The 27,677-nt window shown below is 43.4% G+C and overlaps 1 protein-coding gene across 1 annotated transcript in view; it reads left to right on the top strand.

Moving 5' to 3' along the window:
- REELD1 (reeler domain containing 1) overlaps nucleotides 1–27,677 on the top strand; it is a 74,360-nt gene that overhangs the window by 29,474 nt on the left and 17,209 nt on the right. Inside the window, exons 2-3 of the mRNA XM_089670485.1 lie at nucleotides 4,508–4,727; nucleotides 23,634–23,856. Of these exons, the coding sequence (XP_089526611.1) occupies nucleotides 4,508–4,727; nucleotides 23,634–23,856 (443 nt within the window). The remainder of the gene's footprint in view (nucleotides 1–4,507; nucleotides 4,728–23,633; nucleotides 23,857–27,677) is intronic.

Genomic DNA, 27,677 nt, shown 5'->3' with positions numbered 1-27,677 from the left:
ACTGGCCGCACAGCTTTCCAGTCCTGTAACACAGGGGGAGCCGACTTGTCACTGCCGCTCTGACAGGGAGCCGGCCGGCGTCTCTGTCTCCCAGTGATGCCTTGCGGCGAGCAGCGTGCTCACACCGCCCTGCTTCGTCTCCCCGGCAACCCGACAGCCGCCCTGGAGTCTCCGCATCGAGATCACCTTCTGGAGGTCCGTGTCCGCTCCCCTCTCTCCTCCACGCGCCAGTCTCTCTCCGCTTGGAGCCCTCCTCAAGCAGGCAGGGCTTCACTCCATGAGGGTCTCGGAAGGTTAGTTTGGAGGTTATCGGAGAGCACTCACATCGTGCTCTCCGACGCCGCCATGTTTAGGCTCCGCCCCCCACGTAACCGACGTGAGACCTTTTGGAGCTCTTAGGTAAAGCTTTTTCTTTTACAACTGCTTCTAATATTTGGAAATTAATAATATTAAAATTGTGTGCTGTCCAAAAATGAAACAATAATATACTACTTGAACTAACCAAAATATTGAGCTGCTGCAATCACATACAGTCAGGTCCATAAATATTCGGACATCGACACAATTCTAACATTTTTGGCTCTATACACCACCACAATGGATTTGAAATGAAACAAACAAGATGTACTTTAACTGCAGACTGTCATCTTTAATTTGAGGGTATTTACCTCCAAATCAGGTGAACGGTGTAGGAATTACAACAGTTTGCATATGTGCCTCCTACTTGTTAAGTGACCAAAAGTAATGGGACAGAATAATAATCATAAATCAAACTTTCACTTTTTAATACTTGGTTGCAAATCCTTTGCAGTCAATTACAGCCTGAAGTCTGGAACGCATAGACATCACCAGACGCTGGGTTTCATCCCTGGTGATGCTCTGCCAGGCCTCTACTGCAACTGTCTTCAGTTCCTGCTTGTTCTTGGGCATTTTTCCTTCAGTTTTGTCTTCAGCAAGAGAAATGCATGCTCAATCGCATTGAGGTCAGGTGATTGACTTGGCCATTGCATAACATTCCACTTCTTTCTCTTAAAAAACTCTTTGGTTGCTTTTGCAGTATGCTTTGGGTCATTGTCCATCTGCACTGTGAAGTGGCGTCCAATGAGTTCTGAAGCATTTGGCTGAATATGAGCAGATAATATTGCCCGAAACACTTCAAAATTCATCCTGCTGCTTTTGTCAGCAGTCACATCATCAATAAATACAAGAGAACCAGTTCCATTGGCAGCCATACATGCCCACGCCATGACATTACCACCACCATGCTTCACTGATGAGGTGGTATGCATAGGATCATGAGCAGTTCCTTTCCTTCTCCATACTCTTCTCTTCCCATCACTCTGGTACAAGTTGATCTTGGTCTCATCTGTCCATAGGATGTTGTTCCAGAACTGTGAAGGCTTTTTTAGATGTCGTTTGGCAAACTCTAATCTGGCCTTCCTGTTTTTGAGGCTCACCAATGGTTTACATCTTGTGGTGAACCCTCTGTATTCACTCTGGTGAAGTCTTCTCTTGATTGTTGACTTTGACACACATACACCTACCTCCTGGAGAGTGTTCTTGATCTGGCCAACTGTTGTGAAGGGTGTTTTCTTCACCAGGGAAAGAATTCTTCGCTCATCCACCACAGTTGTTTTCCATGGTCTTCTGGGTCTTTTGGTGTTGCTGAGCTCACCGGTGCGTTCCTTCTTTTTAAGAATGTTCCAAACAGTTGTTTTGGCCACGCCTAATGTTTTTGCTATCTCTCTGATGGGTTTGTTTTGTTTTTTCAGCCTAATGATGGCTTGCTTCACTGATAGTGACAGCTCTTTGGATCTCATCTTGAGAGTTGACAGCAACAGATTCCAAATGCAAATAGTACACTTGAAATTAACTCTGGACCTTTTATCTGCTCATTGTAATTGGGATAGTGAGGGAATAATACACACCTGGCCATGGAACAGCTGAGAAGCCAATTGTCCCATTACTTTTGGTCCCTTAACAAGTGGGAGGCACATATGCAAACTGTTGTAATTCCTACACCGTTCACCTGATTTGGATGTAAATACCCTCAAATTAGCTGACAGTCTGCAGTTAAAGCACATCTTGTTCGTTTCATTTCAAATCCATTGCGGTGGTGTATAGAGCCAAAAATGTTAGAATTGTGTCGATGTCCCAATATTTATTGACCTGACTGTATAGTGTGTGCTCATCACATGAAACAATATACTGACAAAGGGATAACATTGTGGATAAAGTGGCCATAAAGAGAGGTGGATTATCATCAGAGGAGAGGATACACCTTACCTTAGTAGGAGGGGACATGTATATAGGTCAATACATGAAGGTGAGCGTCCATCTAAAAATGCAAAAGTGCAAAAAACTTCTAATCTGAGTGCATCAGATTGTCTAGAGCAGTGGTCTCCAAACTGCGGCCTGGGGGCCAGATGCAGCCCCTTGCTTGTTTTTATCATCTTTATTTCATCTACTGATACCAACAATTGGGTATAATTCTCCCCACTTACACCAAAGAAGGGGGCACAACTCCTTCCAATGGCACCAACGATGGGGCACAATTCCCCGCAGTGACACAAATGATAGGGTCCAATGACATCAATGAAGGGGCACAATTCCTCCCACTGACACCAGACAATGGGGCATTATTTTTTCCTCACTGACGTTCAGACCCACAGTCTGGCCCTTGTAAAGTCTGAAGGACAGTAAACTGGCCCTTTGTTTAGAAAGTTTGGAGACCCCTGGTCTAGAGTCTTACCTACAGAGCCAGCTATGCTGACAAAGGGATAACATTGAGGATAAAGTGGCCATAAAGAGAGGTGGATTATCATCAGAGGAGAGGATATACTGTACCTTACCCTAGTAAGAGGGGACATGTATACAGGTCAATACATGAAGGTGAGGGTCCATCTAAAAATCACAGATAATGCGGTGATGCACACTGTTTGAAAGATTTACAGCCCGGGGATAGTGGGCTCACTCACCAGTAGGAAAATGTTTTTCACCAGTAGTTCTGAAAGAGACTTTATTGACTATTATCTCTACACTATACTGTCAAGTGACTATTTCTTGTTTTTACACATATATATGTTTTATGCCAACAGTTTAGTTTTCATTAGTGTGGATTAGGATGTAGTTTGAGCAGCTCAACACCATACACTGGTTTTTGCTTCTAATATTTAGTTACATTCCTGTACTTTTACCACTTTATACTGTACCTAAAGCGGGTATTGGCTGGGTAACTAACAAAATATTATAATCATGTCAACCATTACACACACAGCTCCACAAAGCTAATGACCTATAGCAACCATTAAAAATCGCCTTTAAAGGGAATGTATTATAGTTTTGGTCAATTTTATTGACTTTTTAAAAAACTATACAGGTTTATAAATCCTGTATGTAACATACTATATACTGTATATTATATACGTATATTTTACCTGTTGATTCTGCTAGTATGTGTTATTTTTCCACTTTCCTCAACAAACTTAGCTGTCAAATAAAGTTGAGGTTAGAGGGTTGAGACAAGCCATTTACCACTGACAGGAGTGCCTACAATAGCCAGCTTTTATTCAATTATGCAAAATCTTAAACCCGAAATGAAAAAACCTGTTTCTGTAACTGCCTTTTTGGTTTTAGCTGGAGTTCATCTAAATCTACTAGTCCTTCTAATGGTAACCTCTCCACAGATTGTGAAAGGTTCTGTTCAAAGGTGGCTACGTTGCTCCTCCATAGATACAGTAAAGGAGTGAATGTAGCCACCCTAAGACAGGAAGTATGTTACTGGCTGGATCATCAGGTGAAATAAAGGAAAAACACCTAAACAAAGAAAACTAATACAGCCATCATATCTAAAGGTTGGTAAGCTATATATTACATTTTTGTTTTGGGTTTAGATATACAGTAAAGCTGCATATGATCATTGCTTTTTGCACTGCCATATTAAAAAAGTCTGCTAAAGTATGTCCACCTGACAAAGGAACTGATTAATGAAGAAAAATGAAGCAGGTAGGATTCCTAAGTTCATTTATAATATGAAACCTCTTAAATGACTAAGTGAAACTGCTTCGCTTTTGCACATCTTTCTTTGCTCTGTACCCGTATGGACATAAATTCTGCACAAAATTGATAGCATTCTAATCTAGAACAATACAAAAACGATTCTGCTATGTGCTGCCACCTAATGATCACATGTGGCATTGAAGTGAAATGAGGCTTTATTTTTCTTTAAAGTGTTATACCAATAAGGACATTTTTCCATATTATTATTCATAATATAAAATATTTACTCAAATTGTGTGGAACTTTAATCAAAGCCGATAATAAAAACAGTAACTTAATTTGCATAATTTAGAAAATCATAGACTTGAAGCCAAAATAACATATAGAAATATATTTCCAAAAGAGTTTAAATCAAATTGTTAGCTTGAAGCACATTTTTAGTTCTTACTCTGATTGTGCAGCTGATTTATTGTCATCAGTAATCAGCAATATTCTTTTTCCAAATAAGGTAGAAGATCAGTCAAGGTCTTGGTTGCTGAGCTTGATATGGATGTGCATGTCCACTGGTTTGGCATCTTACACTGCTGCTTATTCTCATGGTGGAAGTCTTGCTGCTTGCTCTGACATGAGGCCTAAGCATATCCGAGCTCAACCCCAGAACCCCAGGAAGAACTACATTACCATTCATACAAACTGCTCCTTCTTTCTGCCTGGAGACAAAGTTCCTGGTAAGTAGCCTATTTCTAAATTGAAATAGTTATCAGTGGTGCATGGTACATACAGTTAACCACTTCAAGTCTGGACACTTTCACCCCCTTACAGTCCAGGCCAATTTTCAGATTTCAGCACTGTCACACTTTGAGTGACAATTAGTCATGCAACACTGTACCCATATGACATGTTTATCCTTTTTTTGAGACAGATAGAGCTTTCTTTTGGTGGTATATGATCACCAATACTGAAAAGTTTGAAAAAAAAATAATTTTTTGCTTAGTTTTTGTCATAAAATTTTGCAAATAGATAATTTTTCTACATAAATTTAGGACAAAATGTATTCTGCTACATTTTGTTGATACAAATAACCCACAACAGTTTATATTATTTAGTTTTTGTGAAAGCTATAGAGTCTACAAATTATGGAATATATATTTGAGAATTGATCAGTTGAGATCCTAAAGTGCCAGACGCTGGTATGGCATATGGCAGTGATCAAGGCGCTGGTATGGCAGTGATCAGGACATTAGCATGAGGTATAGCAGTGATCAGGATGCTGTTATGGCAGTAGCCAAGATGTTGTTATGGGGTGATCAAGATGCTGGTATAGGGTATGGCGGTGATCAGGGTACTGGTATGGGGTATGATGGTGATCAGGACGCTGTTATGGCATATGGCAGTGATCAAGGCGCTGGTATGGCGGTGATCAGGACATTAGCATGAGGTATAGCAGTGATCAGGATGCTGTTATGGCAGTAGCCAAGATGCTGTTATGGGGTGATCAGGATGCTGGTATAGGGTATGGCGGTGATCAGGGTACTGGTATGGGGTATGATGGTGATCAGGACGCTGGTATGGCATATGGCAGTGATCAAGGCGCTGGTATGGCGGTGATCAGGACATTAGCATGAGGTATAGCGGTGATCAGGATGCTGTTATGGCAGTAGCCAAGATGCTGCTATGGGGTAAGGGGGTAATCAGAATGCTGGTATAGGGTATGGTGGTGATCAGGGTACTGGTATGGGGTATGGCAGTGATCAGGACGCTGCTATGGGATGATCAGGATGCTGCTATGTGGCATGGTGGTGATCAGGATATTGGTATGGGGCATGGTGGTGATCATGGTGATCGTATGGGATATGGCAGTGTTCAGAATGCTGGTATAGGGTATGGTGGTGATCAGGGTACTGGTATGGGGTATGGCAGTGATCAGGACGCTGCTATGGGATGATCAGGATGCTGCTATGTGGCATGGTGGTGATCAGGATATTGGTATGGGGCATGGTGGTGATCATGGTGATCGTATGGGATATGGCAGTGTTCAGAATGCTGGTATGGGGTATGGTGGTGATCAGGCTGATGGTATGGGGAATAGCAGTGATCAGGACCCTGGTATGGGGTATGGTGGTGATCAGGATGCTAGTATGGGATGATCAGGATGCTGGTATGGGGTATGGCAGGCATCAGAACACTGGTATGGGGTATGGCGGTGATCAGGATGCTGGTATGGGAAGATCAGGATGCTGGTATGCTGCATGGTTGTGATCAGGGTGATTGTATGGGGTATGGTGGTGGTCAGGGTGATGGTATGGGATATGGCAGTGATCAGAACGCTGGTATGGGGTATGGTGGTGATCAGGGTGATGGTATGGGGAATAGCAGTGATCAGGACGCTGGTATGGGGTATGGCGGTGATAAGGACGCTAGTATGGGATGATCAGGACGCTGGTATGGGGCATGGTGGTGATCAGGATGCTGGTAAGGCATGATCAGGATGCTGGAATGGGACATGGTAGTGATCAGGATGCTGGTATGGGGTATGGCGGTGATCAGGATGCTGGTATGGGGTATGGTGGTGATCAGATTTATGGTATGGGATATGGCGGTGATCAGGATGCTGGTATGGGACATGGTGGAAATCAGGATGCTGGTATGGTGTATGGTGGTGAACAGGAAGCTGGTATGGTGTATGGTGGTGATCAGGATGCTGGTATGGGGTATGGTGGTGATCAGGTTTATGGTATGGGATATGGCGGTGGTCAGGATGCTGGTATGGGACATGGTGGTGATCAGGATGCTGGTATGGTGTATGGTGGTAATCAGGATGCTGGTATGGTGTATGGTGGTGATCAGGATGCTGGTATGGGGTATGGTGATGATCAGGTTTATGGTATGGGATATGGCGGTGATCAGGATGCTGGTATGGGACATGGTGGTGATCAGGATGCTGGTATGGTGTATGGTGGTAATCAGGATGCTGGTATGGTGTATGGTGGTGATCAGAAAGCTGGTATGGTGTATGGTGGTGATCAGGATGCTGGTATGGCATATGGGGTGATCAGGATGCTGGTATGGGGCATGGCAGTAATCACGATGCTGGTATGGGGTATGGCAGTGATCAGAATGCTGGTATGGTGTATGGGCAGGGGCGGACTGACAACTCATGGGGCCCCCGGGCAATAGGGGATCATGGGGCCCTTGTGACCTTGCCCAAACTCAAAAAAGCCTATGAAAAAGGTACCAGGGGCATCACATGGGGCCCCCTACTGACCCCGGGCCCTCGGGCAGTGTCCGAGTTTCCAAATGGTCAGTCTGCCGCTGTGTATGCGGGTGTTTTGTGCGCACTGGGACAGGTGACAGGGCCTTCCTGCATTATTTATTTTTGTTAGTGTAGGGCAGTAATCAGGGACACAGGGACACTGGGGTGGTTGGCACTGCAGTGTATGAGTGTACAAGCAGCGTGACAGGCTTCTGGACACTCACACACTGAAGGATCGCTTATCTCTGCTCTCACACTGAGAGCAAAGAGAAGCGATCTTTGCTTTCAGTTTTTAGTGTTTATTATGTGCGTGCTGTGATTGGTCACAGCAATCACATGGTAAAACACCAAATGATTGCCCAAATACAGCAGTAATGGGATCTGCTGTGTTTGGGCGACACACCGATCACCAGTCTCCTGGGTGCACGCTCTGTGAGCCATGCAGGAACCATCGATGCTGGCTGATGTACAGGAACGTTAGCCCGCATCGGCGCTGCCTCCCATTTGCCGTATATGTAGAATGGGTGAACGGGAAGAGGTTAAAGTGCCTACATGATATTTTAGGTAAAATTTGTATTGTATACAGCTGGGCTGCATATGTAATATAACATTCGTACACCACCTGTTATAGCATACCTATTGTTACGTACCTGGTGGAGATCGAGCTGGAGAGGGGGCTTCTCTGGCACCTCTTGTCCAACACCCCTGATAGTGATGACAGGAGGTGTGAGGACACAGAGTGGCATGAGGACCGATGTAGCAGATAGCACCAGTTGGTCTTTCCAGAAAGCAGATGACTGTAGATCGACAGGCAGGAACCAGGAACTGGACAAGGTGACACTTGCTTGGCAGACAAGAGTGTAGCCAGGACACAACCCAAAAGGTCAGGATATGAGCTGGGATCAGTACACAGCCAGGCAGCTAGGTATAGCAATGCAAGACAGGAGCAGAGTCAGAATACAAGCCGAGGTCACAGTAAGCAGACAGAAATCTAAGGACAGGTCAGGGCGTGCGCATATGGTTTCTACACATGCTAATACATTTGCGCGAGTGTGACAATGCCTGTTTTGTATTGAGCTTTCGCTCAGAATTATGAGCATGCACATGCATGCATGTGCCAGACGTCTCCTTCCAAGTCCAGATTTAGAATCCAACTTCCCAAATATCTCTTCTCAGTAACCTTTCTTTGCCAGTGTCTGTACAATAAGCTGCAAAAAAAGCTGAGAAGCACAGGTTCAGGTATCAGAGTCTCCCACCCATAACGTAAATGTTGTTGGAAAAGCCTCAAAGTCTCAGAATAGAACAGCTGGGGTAAAGATGACTACCCTCTATTACATGGTCTACACCAGGGGTCTCCACACTTTCTAAACAAAGGAGTGGGAGTAGAAAAGGGCCAGATGTCAGTGGGAGTTAACTATGCCCCTTCGTTGGTGTCAATGGGAGGAACAGCACACCATCGTTGGTGTCATTGTAAGGAATTGTGCCCCATCATTGGTATGATTGGGCCCATTTGTTGGTGTCATTGTAAGGAATAGTGCTTCATAAATGGCGTCAGTGGAGGGAATTATGCCCCATTGTTGGTATCAGTGGATAAAATAGTGCCCCAAGGACCAGATAAAGGCAAGCCAAGGGCCATATCCGGCCCCTGGGCTGCAGTTTGGAGACCACTGGTCTACACGAATGTCCACACACCACCATATACTATATAGCCAAGAATTTGTGGACACTTTATAACACCTATATGAGTTAGTGGGAGAGCCGATTGCAACAACCGTTGCATTAATTGCCTCCATTTTGCTGAGAAGGTTATCCACAGGATTTTGAAGGGTCTCTGTAGGAATTTATGTCCATTTAGCGAAAGAGCATTTTTGGGGTGAGTTACTGATGTTAGATGAGAAGATGTGGCTTGCAATTGGCATTCCAGTTCAGCCCAAAAACAATGGAGTCAGGGATTTTACAGGCTATTTGACTACCTCCACGCAATATGCATCTAACTAGGTCTTTATGGACCTGGCTTTGCACATAGGAACACAGTTGTGCAGGAACATAACACGGCCTTCCTCAAACTGTTATCACAAGGTTGGAAGCATACAATTATCTGAAATGTATTTGTATGTTCTAGCATTAACAGCATCCTTCCCTGAGAACACCAGAACTTAATAATTTGGAAGATGTCCATATACTTTTGGCCATATAGTGTATGAATATACTTAGAGTCAACAGCTTCTCAATACATTACTTGATATTACACCCACGTTACAGATAACAAAAGTGTTTTTAGTTCATCAGTATATTAATTATGTTTGTTATCCTTCTAGAATATTTAGCCTGTATTTTCTTTTGAATGTTTTTTTTTATTGTATGTATTTCTAAAATCAAAAGTTGAGGTGTTACATATAACAAGCAATTAGATGATAGCCATCATTATCAGACGAGCATTAGCAAAATAATGAAAGTGAATAATAGCGCCTATGGTCAAAATGAAAATTATATAACTCACTTATAGTGTACCAGCTGCAAAAAAACCACTATAAATAAAGTGTAACAATTAATGCAATAAATAATTTTGCACTAGTATATATGAATATATAAACGTTCAAATCATAAGTCCAGAATAAAAATACCAATACCACAAAAAAATGTGCAAAAAACTTTTGTGCAAAGAAAGTGTCTAAATATAAAAAAACACCACCAAAAAACCTTGATAATATGATGGCAGGTCATCCATAGATATATTTTTAGAAACGAAATTCTGCAGCCCACCGATATATATCAGGTGTTCTATTACTAGAATTCTGAAATGTCACTTTTTGTTTAGGAGAAGATATAGCGGTTTGAATAACCGTTGGGGATTTTGAATTTGGTATAGTGATTTTTTCAGGTGTAGAAAGTTGGGAATCACACCCATCTGTGGTGATCTTATCTTGCCATTTATACACTCTATTGTTCCTATAATCTTCAGTGTCTCTTTTATATTTCTTAACCTTTTTGTTTTTAGTATCCTTATCAACTTTAACAATATGATCCTACAAATTTTTTGATCTATCTTTGTAATCATTGGTGTCTGCAAAAGGCAACATCACATCTTTTAACTCCTTAATTTTAAAGTCTACTTTCCTCAATTTAACCTGTCGCCTTTTTATAATTAATTCCAATAGATTGCTCTCACAATGGTTGAAAAACTGAAACCACTCATCTACTAATTCTCTATCATCCATACCATCATTGGCAGGTATATCCCATCTCAACCTCCTGGGAGTAATTTTCTCTTTTAGATACAGTTCTAAAGTATTCACATCCCACCATATTTTAATTTGCTTCTCCAAAAGATATTTTAAATTTTTAAAATTTTCTTCTAAATTCATACTGTTTGAGATACCCATGGGATTGAAAACTTCACTAAGATCAACTTTTCTTTTTTCCATATATCCAAAAATATCCATGGCTGTAGGAGATTACTACAATTTAAAGATACATATAAAATTTTGCCAAAAAATCCCACTAAGAAACTTAAATCATTATTAAAGTGTATTATCAATAAAGGTAAAGAGTTGGGGGTACTGACTGAAAAAGAAGCAAAATATTTACTGATTAAACATCCTAAAATACCTACTATATACTACTTACCAAAAATACACAAAAATAAAGAGAACCCACCGGGGAGGCCCATTGTGAGTGGGATTAATTCATTATTTGCAAGAGTTGGTGAATATGTTGATACTTTTCTAAAAAATATTGTTATGACAAATAAGGCTTTTTTGAGGGATGGTGGACATCTTATTAACATTCTTAAAGAATTACATAATGTTGATAATTGTATATTGGTTACTATAGATGTAGAATCTTTATATACTAATATCAATCAAAATGATGGAATTAATGCGGTAAAATGGGCCCTTAAACACAAATCACTCCTTAAAAGATCTCAGAGGAAATTTGTTGTTGAATTACTTGAGTTTGCGATGAATAACAATTTCTTTTGGTACAACAATACTTTTTTTCAGCAATGTAAGGGTGTTGCCATGGGAGCCAAGTATGCTCCTAGTGTGGCAAATCTGGTAATGGATAAATGGGAGGAAGAAAGTATTTTTAATAAATGGCCAGAGATGGCGCTATACAAGAGGTATATTGATGACATTATAATGGTATGGGATGGATCCAGAGAAAAACTTGATTCCTTCATGGAGTATATCAACATGAACCGTTATGGATTGAAATTCACTGTTATTAGTGATTTTGAGCAAATACATTTTTTGGATCTGATCCTATATAAAGATAATGGCCAAATTTGCACCAAAACTTATTTCAAGGAAGTGGACAAAAACAGCTATATACCTATATCTAGTGGACATCATCCAAATTGGTTATATAGTACTCCAAAAAGTCAGTTTACCAGATTAAAGAGAAATTGTAGTGCTAATAAAGATTTTCTTGATCAATCTGAGGTGTTAATTGAGAGATTTATAGAGAAAGGGTATGATAAGACTTTTTTGATCAAAGAAAGAAATTTGATTAGTAATAGAGACAGGGAGACGTTCCTTGGAAATAGAAAGGTTCATTTGGGATTTGAAAACAATGTACCTTTCATTACCAACTATAATATGCAATACAAGAACATTGAACGAATTTTTAAAAAATATTGGCCCATTTTGTTAAAAGATGATATATTAAATACATTTTTACCTAAAACCCCGAAATTCATTTATAGAAAGAATAAGTCTTTAAGGATGAGATTGGCCCAAAATGTCATCGAACCCCCAAAAAAGTTTGATCTGTTTCCTAACTTAAATGGTTTTTTTCCCTGTAGGAAGTGTAAAGTTTGTAAGACTGTAAAGGTTGTTAATAATAAAAAAAGGAAGTCATTTTGTTCCTCATTTTCTAAAAAACAATATGATATTAAATCTTTAATTACATGTAATTCAACACATGTGATTTACGCTCTAGAATGCCCGTGTCATTTGAGATATATTGGTAGAACTGGGAGATGTTTAAAAACAAGAATAGGCGAACATATAAGAAACATAATAAAAGGATTTGATAAACATAGCGTATCCAAACATTTCAAATTGGTACATAATTGTGATCCGAGCTTACTCACCTTTTATGGGATTGAGATGGTGAAACCCCATTGGAGGGGCTCGGATTTGGTTAATGAGATATCCAAAAAAGAGACGTTTTGGATTTATGAATTAAATTCTTTGCAACCATTTGGGTTAAATGTTGACATAGATTTAAATTGTTTTCTCACAAATTTTTAATTATTTTAAATAAAACTTTTATGTAGTTGTTTGCTATATGACGATATATGGTAGATTGTATGTTTTTTGTATACTTTTTGTATTATTTTTGTATTATTATCAGAGTTCCCCTTTATTTGTGTTTAATGTGGTACTGGCCCTTTAAGTTCCTTTTCTGAGATACAGCCTTAGAAGGTATTGGTCCGTTAATGTATTTATTTGTTTTATTTATTTTATTTATTATTATTGATTTTTCTTAATTTCCTTTTCATTTGCTTTCTTTTGTTATTTTTTAATGTTTTTGCTCGTGATGGCAAATATATTATATACATCGTATACCCTCTGTGAACTCCTGTCATCCATGGGGCGGCTTGCCTGCGTGATTCCCCATTGATATCAGCTGTTCGTTTCGTGTGAAGTGAATATTTAATGAAGTTGCGACGTCTCACATCCATCCGCTCCGTGAGGACGTCGATGACGAAACGCGTAGGGCGGAGCTTGATTGATGTGACGTCATTACGTTTGGCTGCCAGCTACTGCGCATGTGCTGAGTAGCTAGGCTCGTTTTTATGTGATTACTGCTATGCTGTTGATGCTGGTGTAGGCTGGGACACCTCTTGAGTAAGTGCAATGAGTACCTAATAAAGGAATTGGCTTTTATAATATTGCACCATGAAGTCTCTCTGTTTTTCTCGAGTGCCTGGCATCTTCCTCCTTGGATACAATTGAAGGTGGTTTCTGTCTTTTGCAGAAGTGGATTTCCGATAATTTGAAAAGCTTCTTTTATTTTGCTATTTGCTCTATGAGGATCGGTGGGCTGCAGAATTTTGTTTCTAAAAATATATCTATGGATGACCTGCCATCATATTATCAAGGTTTTTTGGTGGTGTTTTTTTATATTTAGACACTTTCTTTGCACAAAAGTTTTTTGCACATTTTTTTGTGGTATTGGTATTTTTATTCTGGACTTATGATTTGAACGTTTATATATTCATATATACTAGCGCAAAATTATTTATTGCATTAATTATTCATTAGCAAAATAATGATGGAGTTTGACTGATTGTTGGAGCAATCAACAATTTTATTTTCTATTCCTTTTTTTATATTAAAGTGTTACTAAACCCAGGTCCCTGCATTCACTATATCCGGTCTACCACAGTACATACAACATGAAAGTGCAATTATTTTAGTAACTATAAACTGTTAAATACCGTTTCTTATCAGCAGTTAGAGCAGTCTTGTTACTTCTAACAGTGTTCGGTAGGTCACTGGTTAAAGCTTGTAGGAGGTGTTTTCATTCTCCCCTGATTGTGCTATGAGGCTGCAGGACCCCTGACCTTCTGTCTGGACAGTGCTGATTGGTCCTGTGCTGATCACATGCACTCTTCCAAGAAAAAAAAAATATCTAGCAATACACACCAAAATGAGCATGTACAGCTTGTCCCCAAGCTTCTGTTCTATCAGGAGATGGATTGGGGACAATAGAATAATGGGAGGATCAGAGAAGACAGTATCAAACATCCTTTTTACACAATACGGAGGATTAAATCCTAAGGTTCCACAGTGAGTATAACAAGCATGCTTTTCTGCATATACAGACTGATTTTACTGTTGTGGGTTTAGTAACACTTTAACCTTAATTGAGCTTTCAACATTTTTCAGCTATTTTTTCTGTTGGAATGCAATGGTGATTCCTGGGTGAGAGTAACTCAATTGATCCCTAACCTGCAAAAGTATACTGTATATTTTCATTTTAATAGAATAATAGATTTGAGGCATTTCATGAATATTCAGAAACAAGCCCACCTCACTTCACCCATACATATTCACAATGAGAATAAACAGTGGTCAAGATGTAGCTTTTTACATTGCTGAATTAACTTGTGCAGCTGGCATCCTATATAATGATAGACAAATGAGTTCACCTCCTCACTCGGCACTGCTGCCAACTGCTAATTAACATCTGACGGCATTTGCTCAGTAGGTGTTGGCAAAAAAGAATGTTTGCTGTTTGTTCTGCTAAATATATAGATGACACATCATTGTTCAGGACATCCCAAATCAATGAACCATCTTTCCATTAGGAAAAGGTAGTGATCTGTGACAGTAAAGAACATCAGGCGGCTACACCCACAGTTACTGGCAATGACACAATGTGTGCTTTAGGGACAGTTTTACTTAGGAATTTGCATCTACTATAGTGAAGATGGTCTAAAAAGATGTAAAAGACATGCTATGGTGGTAACCATGAGAAGGTTCTCCCACCCAATGGGCCTGATATACTAAATGAAAAAGAACACATATACACCATTAGGGTACTCTTGGATCATGCATGTGGACTTGCATGAGCTTTCGGATCATGACTGCTGAACCTATCTAACTGATCATACACTGATGTTCAATGCAACAGTGTGGTCCAAATTTGCTGTTCTGTTTGGACACCTGGATAGTTTTGATTTTTTGCCTTTTGTTCTTATAAAATGCATCAAAGAATGCACAGGTAAAAAAAAAAAAATAACACAATTGTCTGCAAAGAAATAAAATGTGTATGTGCCAAGATAAGCAGCTTGTCAGAAAACCCCACAAACTATGCTGACACTGGAAAAAGGTAATTTATGTACAAGTATTTATCACTGCAATCTCTACAGTATGTCAAGCACTAGGGCTCCTCTATATGCATTTTCTTGTAATGATATTCACACACACTCAGTGCGTTTTTTTCCGCTATAGAATAAGCAAACATAAAATTGCTAACATTGGTTAGATAAACCTAAAAAAACTAGAGGGATGCCATGGCTGCATACTGTACATATGGGCACTGGAGCATGCATTACATAGCAAACCACCCTTGTTGGTAAATTCTGTGTATATATGCTGTAGTCTATGCATATATGTTTGTGGGTGCATAGTATATTCCATGAGAATATAATTTACTTGTTCAAGCACCATTGATGGGCAAGCGCATGTACATAATATTTATACAAAAAGCTAGGGTTGGATGTCAGATGTTGAAATTGATGTTCCACATCCTAATACACAAATTACAGAATTTGGTTCCTATAGACTTTTAAAGTGGAGTTCCACCCAAAAGTGGCAGCTCCACTTATCTGCCTCCTTCCCCCCTCTGCTGCCACATTTGGTACCTTTTGGGGGAGAGCGGGTACCTGGTTTTGGCAGGTACCCGCTCCCACTTACAGCTCAGTTTGCGGCGGTGAACTCCCCCCCATAGCCCTCTGGGACACTTGCAGGTCCCAGAGGACTGTGGGCCCATTCACAAAGCACAGCATGCAGTAGAAACTGGCTATGAAACTGCAAGGCTTCACTGCTGGTTTCTCTTAGTCAAGTTGGCAGCGCCAGCACTCAACTGAAGAATAAGTTCAGGGTGAGGACACTGCTGGATCCCTGGACAGGTAAGGGCTGTTACACAAGAACGTTCCGATATTAGGTTTGCCTGCCCATTTTTCAGGGGGACCCAATCAGAACCTCTATTCTCCTCTTTGGAGCGGAGGGTGTAAATGGACATGTGTCTGTTTACACCCGCTGACATCCGATCCTCCAAAAAGGGACGGATGGAGATCCAATTCCCCTTCCGTGTGTCAGATCGGATGAAAACGGACCGCCTGTCCGTTTTCATCCGATCTGACAGACGGAAGGGGAATTGGATCTCCATCCGTCCCTTTTTGGAGATCCAATTCCCCTTCCGTCTGTCAGATCGGATGAAAACGGACAGGCGGTCCGTTTTCATCCGACTGCCGATTGATTAGAGCAAGTAGCTCTGTGTCCACTCTGCAGCAGCGGAGGCGACACAGAACTGTCATCTGCTTGCTCAGTGAGGATCAGCAGAGAGATCCCCCATTGAGCAAGCAAATTCGCTAAACGGGTCCGTCCCGTCTAAAAAGAGCCCTAAGTGCCCTAATATTAAAAGTCAGCAGCCACAGTATTTGTAGTGGCTGACTTTTAATTTTCTGGGGGGGGGGGGGGTGTGGAACTCTGCTTTAATAAGATTTGGGTGCCATGGTTGGCTACAGGGAGAATTCCCTGGCAGAATAAAATGATAAGGGTTGCTGGCTAGAGCAGGCAGCACTGATTGTTCAGGAAATACCTGACAGGCTGGTTGTACACAAGCAATCAATAGATTGACTTGTGTACAACCAGCTAGCCCATACAGTACATGGATCGAAATTCGGCTGGTATCTGCTGAACCGGACAAATTTTTATCTACAGTATGTATGGTGGGCCTAATTCACTAGCCTTTGTACACTATACTAAGGCACTAGCCCTCCATGGAACCCTAATACTCACAAACCTTCCCTAACAATAACCCTCATACTAACCTACCTAACACAAACCCTCCCATAAATTTTTCCCTTAAGCCCAAATCCAACACTAATCCTGACACTAACCCCAACTTTAACACTTACCCTTCCTGTGACCCTATCAATAGCACCAATCCTCCATAATGTAAACCCCATATATGCATATGTAGCGCTACCCTCATCAGGGCTGTTGTGTAGTGGGTATCCCTAAGCCTAGCGGCACCACTAGCACTCCACTGGTCAGGTGTCCCCAGAGCGCGGAATCTAAGCGCCAGAGTACTTGTTCACCAGGGCCCCTGATGGTGGGGATGGACTTGGAGTACCCCGAGACCAGGTCGCGACTACTGAGTACACCCGTCAGTGGTAGGGGTGTTCGCCAGGGGCTCCAACAGGGGAGAGCCTGATATGAGGAGGTCGGGTGACCCCGATGGGATGGATGGATGAGCAAGTGCGAAGTCAGACAGGCCGAGTCGGTAACAGAGAGGACGGTACGGTACAACACAGCGGGCAGAGAATAGTCGGGTCACACGCCAGGTCAGCAACAGCAGGTCAGATCTAATGGGGGGCATTCAGAAGAGAGGTCAGGCAAAGGAAGGGTCTGGGCAGGAGAAATCAGCAGGTCAAGAACAATCCGGGTCAACAACTTACTAGGTACAGGTTCGCAGGATACAGGATGCAGGTAAGACCAGAAGGCACTGAATGAAAGCTCAGGGCCATTTAAATATCCCGCCCTGCGCTGTCATTGGTGCCACGCGCACGCCCACGGTCCCTACTGCGCATGCGCGAACTCACTCGCCGCGGTTGGCCAGGTCTCAGTGCCCGCATTCCGACACAGGGTGGTGCACTGCGCCTGCCCCGAGCCCATCGCGGCGGTGATCCCTGACATTGCCCCCCCCCTACGGGCAACTTCTGGGTGCCCACCCGATCTCTCCACCATGGGTGGTCACGAAGAAACCTCCGGACAAGTCTGGGTGCATGGACATTATGGGCTGGTTCCCAAGAATTGTCCTCAGGGCCATAGCCCTTCCATTTATTAAGAAATTGGGTCTGGCCCCCCCTTCTTCGGCACTTCAGGATTGTTTCCACCTCAAATTCTTCTTCATCTTCGACCGTTATGGCCTCCGGGGGTCTGGATTCTCGTTCTGGGAAGGCATCTGGGATTACTGGCTTCAGCAGGGACACATGGAAGACCGGGTGGATCTTGAGTGTATCAGGGAGAACAAGTTCATAGGCCACTTCACTGACCATCCGCTTAATGCAAAAGGGGCCTATAAATTTAGGTCCCAACTTCTTTGAAGGGCAGAGCATCTTTAAGTTGGACGTAGCCAGCCAAACCTTCTCTCCGGGCCGCAACACCAGATCTCCTCTTCGTTTCCTGTTGAATGCCTTTTTGTAGTCTTCTTGGGCCAGACTGATGGCTTCCTGTAGTTTCTTGTTGTTCGAAGAGAAAAATGTTAGTGCATCCTGTGTTGCTGGAACTGGGCAATCCGGGACCAAATCCGGGAGGAAGACAGGGTGAAACCCATAGTTGGAAAAGAACGGGGACTGCCCCGTTGCTGAATGGCAAGCGTTGTTGTACGTGAATTCCGCCAAAGGAAGAAGTGGCACCCAGTCGTCCTGAGTGAATGATGTGTAACATCGCAAGTATTGCTCCAGGGTCTGATTGGTCCTTTCGGTCTGTCCATTAGTCTGAGGGTGGAATGCAGAGGAAAGGGACAGTTTGATATCCAGGGCTTTGCACAGTGCCCTCCAGAATCTCAAGGTAAATTGAACCCCTCGGTCCGAGATGATGTCTTCAGGGACCCCATGCAGTCTTACAACCTCTCGAATGAATACTTGCACCGTCTCGGCTGCCGATGGAGTCTTTCGTAATGGTATGAAATGGGCCATTTTGGATAAACGGTCCACGTCCACGAGAATTGCTGTGTGGTCTAGTGAAGGTGGAAGTTCGACTATAAAGTCCATTGAAATCTTCTGCCAAGGCCGTTCAGGAATGGGTAACGGATGCAGCAGACCCCAAGCCTTATTCCTTGAAGGCTTGTTCCTCTGGCAGGTGACACAGGAGCCCACGTAGCGCTTACAATCCTTGGCCATGTCTGGCCACCAGAAGGAGCGTTGGAGAAGCTCCAGGGTCTTGACCGGGCCAAAATGTCCTGCCATCGGGTGGTCGTGGCAATGTCCCAAGACCAGGGTTCGGGCTTCCTCTAGCACCACAATCCGATCCTCTCTCCATAGGAGTCCCCCCTTGTTCTGGAGGGGCATCCCAACTGGGGTTGACATGGCTGTGGATGCTCCCATTATCCTGGAGCGAAGGTTCGTCTGGAGTGCCAAGAAGTTCCCTGCGGACAGAATAGTGTCGGGTACTGGGACCTCCTTGGCGTCATCGTACATGCGTGATAACATATCTGGTTTCGTGTTCTTTGATCCCGGCCTGTACGTGATATGAAAATGGAATCTTGAAAAGAACAATGCCCATCTCGCTTGTTGTGGGCGTAAATGTTTGGCGGTCCTCAGGTATTCCAGGTTTTTGTGGTCTGTGAATATCAGGATGGGGTGTGAGGCACCTTCCAGCAGGTATCTCCATTCCTCTAATGCTGTCTTGATAGCCAGTAATTCTCGATCGCCGATATCGTAATTTCTCTCTGCAGGGGTAAGTTTCCGTGAGAAAAATGCTACCGGGTGGAGCAATACCTTGGTGCCCTTTCGTTGGGATAGAATGGAACCAACCGCATTCTCTGACGCATCTACCTCTAGGATGTAGGGTAGGGAGGCGTCAGGGTGACCCAGAATGGGTGCCAAGGTGAATAACCTCTTTAATGCTTCAAAAGCTTCCTGTGCCTCTGGTGTCCATCTGAACCGGGTCCCAAGCTTGGTTAGCTGAGTGATGGGGGAGACCAGACCCGAGAAGTTTTTGATGAACTTCCGGTAGAAATTTGCAAACCCGATAAACCGTTGGACGCCTTTCCTGTCCGTGGGTTCAGGCCAATCCAGGATCACAGAGACTTTCTGAGGGTCCATTGCGACCCCCGCGGTGGAGATAATCAGGCCCAGAAATGTAATGCTGGACTGTTCAAAGCAACATTTATCTGCCTTAGCGTACAATCCATGCTGCCGCAACCGCCCCAACACCCTTGTTACATGTATCCTGTGCTCCCCCAGGGAAGATGAGAAAATCAAAATGTCGACTAAGTAGACGATAACAAAGATATCCAGGAAGTCCCTAAAAATGTTGTTTACGAAGTGGTGAAAGGTAGCCGGTGCATTGCACAGCCCGAAAAACATGACCAGGTATTCAAAATGGCCAAAATGGGTGCGGAAGGCCGTTTTCCACTCATCCCCCTCCCTTATGCGAACCAAATTGTAGGCTCCCCTTAAATCCAGCTTGGTAAATACTACTGCAGCCTTTAAACTCTGGAATAATTCTGGTACCAATGGCAGTGGGTAATGATTTTTGATTGTGACCCTATTCAATTCTCGGTAGTCAATACACGGTCTCAAGGTCTTGTCCTTTTTTTCTACAAAAAAGATCCCTGCCCCTGCTGGAGAAGTGGAGGGGCGGATGAACCCCTTCCGGAGGCTGTCCTCAATATATTCCTTCAGGGCCCCTAATTCGAGCTCAGAAAGGGGGAAAATTCGCCCAAAAGGAATCTCTGAACCAGGTAACAGGTCAACGGGACAGTCATACGGGCGGTGGGGGGTAGAGTATCTGCTCCCCGTTTACTGAACACATCAAGAAACTCATGATAGGCTGCAGGAATCACCTGTTTTAAGTTGGCATCCCCTTCAGAGCACAGGAGGACCTGGGGGACCTCCGGGCCCGAAGTGCGGCAAAGTTCCCGACAGTATGGGGAAGGGAATGAGATTACCCCAGTTTCCCAGTCAATTTGGGGGTTATGGGCCCGTAACCATGGGAGCCCCAGAATGACTGGGAAAAGGGGTGATGTGATAGCATCCAGGCGGAGGAGTTCCCGGTGCTGGCCGGCGATGGCGGTAACAATAGAAGGGATCTCCTGGTTAACCACCCCTGATTTTATCCGGGAACCATCGGCCAAAAAGATGTGAAACCCCTTCTCCTTTGGTTGGAGGGGAATACCCTGCTGGTGAGCAAAATTGATATCCACAAAACAGCTGCATGCCCCCGAATCAACTATGGCCGTCACCTCCACGGTCCTTTCTGAAAGCTGAAAGGAGAGGGGCACAACTAAGTATTGGGACAGACTCATATTGCCAATAGATAAGGAAGACGAGGTGAACTTACTCAGTTTCTGCGGGCAGGATTGTACCATGTGACCAGCTTCACCACAGTAGAGGCACAGGTTCTGGGAGCGTCTGCGCTGGCGTTCCTCTGGAGATAGCTTAGGCCGTGCCAGGCCTAGCTGCATGGGTTCGGGAGCATCTTCAGACGGCAGGTTCTGGATGTTTGGCCTAGTTGTTTGACTGGACCCTTGGAATGACCCCCAGGTATTTCCGCGACCCTGACCAGACCTCTCCAACCTGCGTTCCCGTAGTCTACGGTCAATTTTAATGGTTAGTGCAATCAAGTCCTCTAATGTCTCGGGCACCTCCACCCGGGCGAGCTCATCTTTCAGGGCCTCTGACAGGCCCATACGGAACTGATGCAATAGTGCAAACTCGTTCCAGCGTGTGTCCCCCATCCAACGCCTAAAATCAGAGGCGTATTCCTCTGCCGCTCGACGGCCTTGTCGGAGCGTGTATAATGTGGCTTCGGCCGAGGCTGCCCATTGTGGATCATCGTATAAGATGGCCATAGCGTTAAAAAATTGTCAACCGAAACAAGATGTGGGTCATTGTTTCCCCTTAGTCGGTGGGCCCAGTCTTGGGGTTCACCCTGCAACAGGGAGATGACAAACCCCACCTTCACTGATTCCGTCAGAAAGGTCCATGGTTGCAGTTCAAAATAGAGCAGGCAGGAGTCATGGAACGACCGGAAGCGTGTGCGGTCCCCGTGGAAGCGCTCTGGTAAGGGTACTCGGGGTTCCGCCACAGGGAGTGGTGCGGAAGGCCCGGGAGCTGGCTCATGGGCTGCTACGGCCGGGGGTGCAGGAGCCGGGGCCTGTGAAACAGGGACATGTATGGTGCAGGCCTGGAACCGGTTTTCAATCTGCAAACATCTGTCCTGTAACACGTTTACAGCTTGCGTCAGGGTAGCCAGGTGTGTGCAAACTTCCTCCATCGGGGAGGGTCCTCCTCGAGGCTCAGTCATGGCCTTCTGGTACTGTAACGGACCGCCTAGCGGCACCACTAGCACTCCACTGGTCAGGTGTCCCCAGAGCGTGGAATCTAAGCCCCAGAGTACTTGTTCACCAGGGCCCCTGATGGTGGGGATGGACTTGGAGTACCCCGAGACCAGGTCGTGACTACGGAGTACACCCGTCAGTGGTAGGGGTGTTCGCCAGGGGCTCCAACAGGGGAGAGCCTGATATGAGGAGGTCGGGTGACCCCGATGGGATGGATGGATGGCTGAGTAAGTGCAAAGTCAGACAGGCCGAGTCGGTAACAGAGAGGACGGTACGGTACAACACAGCGGGCAGAGAATAGTCGGGTCACACGCCAGGTCAGCAACAGCAGGTCAGATCTAATGGGGGGCATTCAGAAGAGAGGTCAGGCAAAGCAAGGGTCTGGGCAGGAGAAATCAGCAGGTCAAGAACAATCCGGGTCAACAACTTACTAGGTACAGGTTTGCAGGATACAGGATGCAGGTAAGACCAGAAGGCACTGAATGACAGCTCAGGGCCATTTAAATATCCTGCCCTGCGCTGTCCTTGGTGCCACGCGCACGCCCGCGGTGCCTACTGCGCATGCGCGAACTCACTCGCCGCGGTTGGCCAGGTCTCAGTGCCCGCATTCCGACACATGGCGGTGCACTGCGCCTGTGCCAAGCCCATCGCGGCGGTGATCCCTGACACTTGCATCCAAAGACAATGACCAGTCCATGAGCTTGGTTTTGTTGTTTTATTAGGGGAAATCAGCTTGTATAAGGAATAGGGATTATGGGATACTGGATTAAGCCCTGTGTTGTCCTTAGAAAGCTTGCTACATGTGGCAGTCTTTCTCTTTGCAGATCCCAGTGTGTGCTGCTATACTTACACTGTCCTCTTTGCTCCCTGCTGCTCCAAGTCTCGATCCAATTCACACCTCACCACTGAATGTATCCTTCCAAGCCAGCCTGAACCCAGTCTGGAGGCCGCACCCCACCCCCAACCTAGGGGACACCCCCTAGGCACTGACAGTCTCCTCGGTACTCCATCTTCCACCTGACTCTCCTATATTTATGCGCCAGTCCACCACTCCACCAGGGCCTCCAAACGTGGGATTGGCCAGACTGCCATAAACATACAGACTAGGTCTCCACCCCTTCCCATCAACCGATCACTGGAAGGCTCCATGGACCTCCACAGTCTGGAGTAGGCGACAGAGCCACAATCTGCTGACCTGCAACAACGCAGCCTCAACCACATACCCACACAACCACCATGAGTCATGCACAATGATTTTACCTATAGTCCACTACACTATACTAGTATCACACTAGAGGGTGCTACATATACTTACCTTTCTTGCTTAGGGATCTAGAGACCAACTATTTCATGTGCCGAATGATATACCAGATCAGTATGATTTATGTGCAACATTAATACCAACAGTTTCCAAACAGGTGATTAGAACTTTCCAGATTTGATCACTGATAAAAAGGAAAGGTGCATGTGCCAGAATATATACAGTATATAAATATATATATATATATATATGTGTAGTAAGTGTACGTATGAATGTATATTAACATTTTTCCTCTTCCTTTGGCAGTAACAGTAAGAAGCACCAGGGATTTTATGGGCTTTTTCCTTCAAGCTCGTAGAGTATTGAATGACCAAGTTGCTGGATCCTTTGTGTTTATTCCACCTGGCTCTAAGCTACTGCGCTGCTTTGAAGATGGAGACACAGTGACCCATTCAGACAAGTCCTTGAAAAGAAATCTGTCTTTTGTGTGGAAGTCACCCGATCAGCCAGTTGGAGACATTAAGTTCTTGTGAGCGTTGCTAAAACACTCTGAGTTTAGGAAATGCTTTCCTGTAGTTTTCAGGCATCTAAAAATAATTTAGTCCCCAGTGAAGATAGTATTTGTTCATATTTTTCACATTTTGTTGGCAAAACATTAATAACAATGTGTTCACTTTATATAATTTTGTTCTAAAGGTGATGATTTTTTATTTATTTGTGCAGAAATACAGTATGTTAGATGGGTTTGCAAATTGCACTTTGCAGTAAACCCATTTTACATATTTCAAATCTTTAAAATAATGAATGTACAACAAACTACATTTTATCTAGAAAAACTATATTACTAGCAAGATTATCTACAGTGAAAAGTGAGGCCATCATCAGGGCTGACTGTGGGCCAGTGCCTATGGCAGCAGGCCAATGGGGTAGCAGCAAGCCTCAACATTTACAAATTGTTATACGTTTTTATTATTTTGCTTCCCTCTTTTCTACACCTCTGGACATTTCTGGTTAAGTTAGGCTACATAACTGTAGGGGAAAGGGGATTATTTCCTTCTTTTGTTTGGTGGTCTCTGGTGTGTGTGTGTGTGTGTGTGTGTGTGTGTGTGTGTGTGTGAGTGTGTGTGTGTGTGTGCGCTTAATTGGGTGAGCTGCATCCAAACCAGCTGTGATGGGTGGCAAAAGATATCTGGCCTAGGTAATAACAAAAAAATTGTACTACTAGGGACACCTTTAACCCCTTACCAGTGCCACCTCCTGGCCCTTTAAGAGGCTCTGAATGCCAAGAGGTGGAGTAGGGCATTCCGATCATGTGACCGCTGCAATTGGCAGTCACAGCGATCACATGATTGGAAAGCTCCTGATCACAAGTATGCATCGGGAGCTTTCAGGTCCCTGCCGGTAACTGTGTTGGGAGCGTGTAGAGTGTGTTTTCTCAGCACAAAAAACTGTTTATATATGGCCGCATATATGCGTACCTCCGGAGGGAAGACGTTAATCATACATGATGTATTAAAGTGTTACTAAACCCACAAAAGTAAAATCAGTCTGTATGTAAAGCATGCTTGTTATACTCACTGTGGAACCTAAGGGGTTAATCCTTCAAATTGTGTAAAAAGGCTGTTTGATCCTGTCTTCTCTGATCCTCAGCTTCTTCTACTGTCCCCAATCCATCTGCTGATAGTACAGAGCCTTGGGGGGCAAGCTGCACATGCTCAGTTTGGTGTTTATTGCTAGAGACTTTTTTTTCTTGGGAGGGTGCATGTGTTTAGCCAATCAGCACTATCCAGACATAGGGTCAGGGGTTATGCAGCCTCATAGGACAATCAGGGGAGAATGAAAACTATTACAAGATTAACCAGTGCTCAGCTGGACACTGATAGAAGTCACAATACTGCTGACGAGAAAAGGTATTTAGCAGTTTACATTTACTAAAATAATTGCATTTCCATGTTCAGTGTATTGTGGGAGACCAGATATAATGAATGCTGGGTCCTGGGTTTAGTAACGCTTTAAATAAACACACATATAAATAATTCTAATATCAATCAGTGTTCAGGTGCTCAAAAACAGTCTACAAGAGTGCACAAGGTGTTTTAAAGCTCCAGAAGAAGTTCCCAGAAATCCAATAGAAATAGGAGTGAGGTTGAAACCTTACCAGAACCTATGGTTGTCAGTTAAATGAGAATCCGAAAACGCTTTAGGGATATACCCCAAACATGCCAGCAGTGGATAGTTCAATCCCACCAATGCCTCCGGCTTCACTCCATATAAAATAAATCAGAATCAATGATCCATAAGCTGCAGCACTTGTAATTTGTAATGTAATCCTTCCAGCCAGCAGCCGCTGTGTATAATGACGTCATGTTAGGTACCACCCAACACATTTTGTCATACGTTTGATGTTACTCCACACTAACGTTGATGGCAAACCTATGAGGAAACACGTCAAATGGTAACTAATGTGATGCCATCACGCATAGCACCCGCCGGCCAGAAGGATTACATAGTGGACATTACAAGTGCTGCATAGTATGGACTATAGCAAAGGAGTGGCGGTGGACGTGGTATACTTTGATTTTGCAAAAGTGTTTGACACAGTTCCCCACACACGGCTAATGTGTAAGGTAAAGTCTACAGGCTTGGAAAAATCAGTTTGTAAATGGATAGAAAACTGGCTAAAAGATCGTATTCAGAGAGTAGTGGTTACTGATTCATACTTTGAATGGTCCAGGGTTGTTAGTGGTGTACCCCAAGGTTCAGTGTTAGGACCCTTACTTTTCAATATATTTAAAAATAATATAGAGTCGGAGATTAAAAGTACAATTTCAGTCTTTGCAGATGACACCAAGCTGTGCAGTGGAATAACGTCCTTACAGGATGTCTCCAACTTACAAGCCGACCTGGGTGTTCTAGTAGATCATAGACCTAATAATTACATGCAATGCCAAGCTGTGGTTTTGAAAGCAAGTAAACTCCTTTTTTGTATTCAAAGAGGTATAGACTGCTGTAGAGAGAGAGAGACATAAGTTTGCCCCTGTACAAATCATTAGTAATACCTCATCTGGAATATGCAGTTCAATTTTGGGCACCAATTCACCAAAACTGGAGAAAGTACAGAGAAGGGCAACCAAACTGATAAGAGGCATGGAGGAGATCAGCTATGAGGAAAGATTAGAGGAACTGAATTTATTCTCTCTTGAGAATAGGAAATTAACCCCTTGACGTCAACGTCAAACAAATATGTGGCCTCACAGAACTGGGTTTTTTTTTGTGAGGCCGCATATTTGCGTATCGGTCTTTGTGCTGCGAGCACACCAGCACAAAGACCAGGGTGTCACTGAGAGTCCCGGGTCCGATCGGGACCCGGGACTCCCGATTCCAGGTCACATGATCGCTGTGATAGCCTCTGATTGGCTATCACAATGTTCACTGTGAAGCCCGCCCCCTTGTTTTTTTTCCCCTCTGAATGGAGGAGAGAGATACATTGTATCACTCTCTCTCCTTGCATAGAGAAAAAAAAAACAACTGTTTGTAAAGAAAAAAGATTGAATAAATAAATATTAAAAAATAAAATAAAAATAAAATACCTAGCTCAAGGTTTGATCTAGTTCAGTGCCAGGGTTAGTGTTTGGGTCAAGGTCAGAGCCAAAGGTCAAGGTCAAAGGTACAGATTTAAAAAAAAATGGTGTCAGTGTGTTTTAGGTAAAAAAAAACACAAAATCAAAATGCACACTATTGTTTCTGGGCTGTAGTACAGGTACAAACAACAAATAACATACACATATATAGTATCTCTGAGATTATCAAGACCTGGAGAATTTATTTTGGGTTGCTCTTTGGTGGTAGGTTATAGTAGTAACAAGAAACACACAGCTAAATTAAAAAAAAATATTTTTGTAACTATTTTGGGCCAGGTTTCCTTTGATAAAAAAAAAAAATCAGGAGATATCCATTACCATTTACCACCAAATAAAAGCCCAATTTGTCCTGAAAAAAACAAGGTATAATTCACCAGGATGTACAATGTAGTTGTGATGATATGTACGGTTTTACTAACACATGTTAAAGTTGCAAAATTGTGTTTAGGTGTTAAGATTATGGATCGTGCTTTACTGGGTTTTTTTCTTTGCCTCCCTCTGGATCAACTGTGGGTAAAGGATTGTGTATATGGAGGTTTTGTGTGTGTGTTTTGTTTTTTATTTCTCATTGGGTTGAACTGGATGGCTTTGTGTCTTTATTCAACATGACTAACTATTTAACTATGTTTAGCTGGTAAGACGGATTCGATTCTTGTTTTTCACCTCTGTATTTAGCTGTTGAATTAATCTAAGCATTTAGATTTCCTAG

Source organism: Staurois parvus, unplaced genomic scaffold (assembly GCF_062004578.1).
Source record: "Staurois parvus isolate SC_StPar_1 unplaced genomic scaffold, SC_StPar_1.0 ptg000090l, whole genome shotgun sequence".
NCBI classification, from domain to species: domain Eukaryota; kingdom Metazoa; phylum Chordata; class Amphibia; order Anura; family Ranidae; genus Staurois; species Staurois parvus.
Note: the sequence above shows the minus strand (reverse complement) of the source record. Positions and strands in the feature narration are given on the sequence as shown.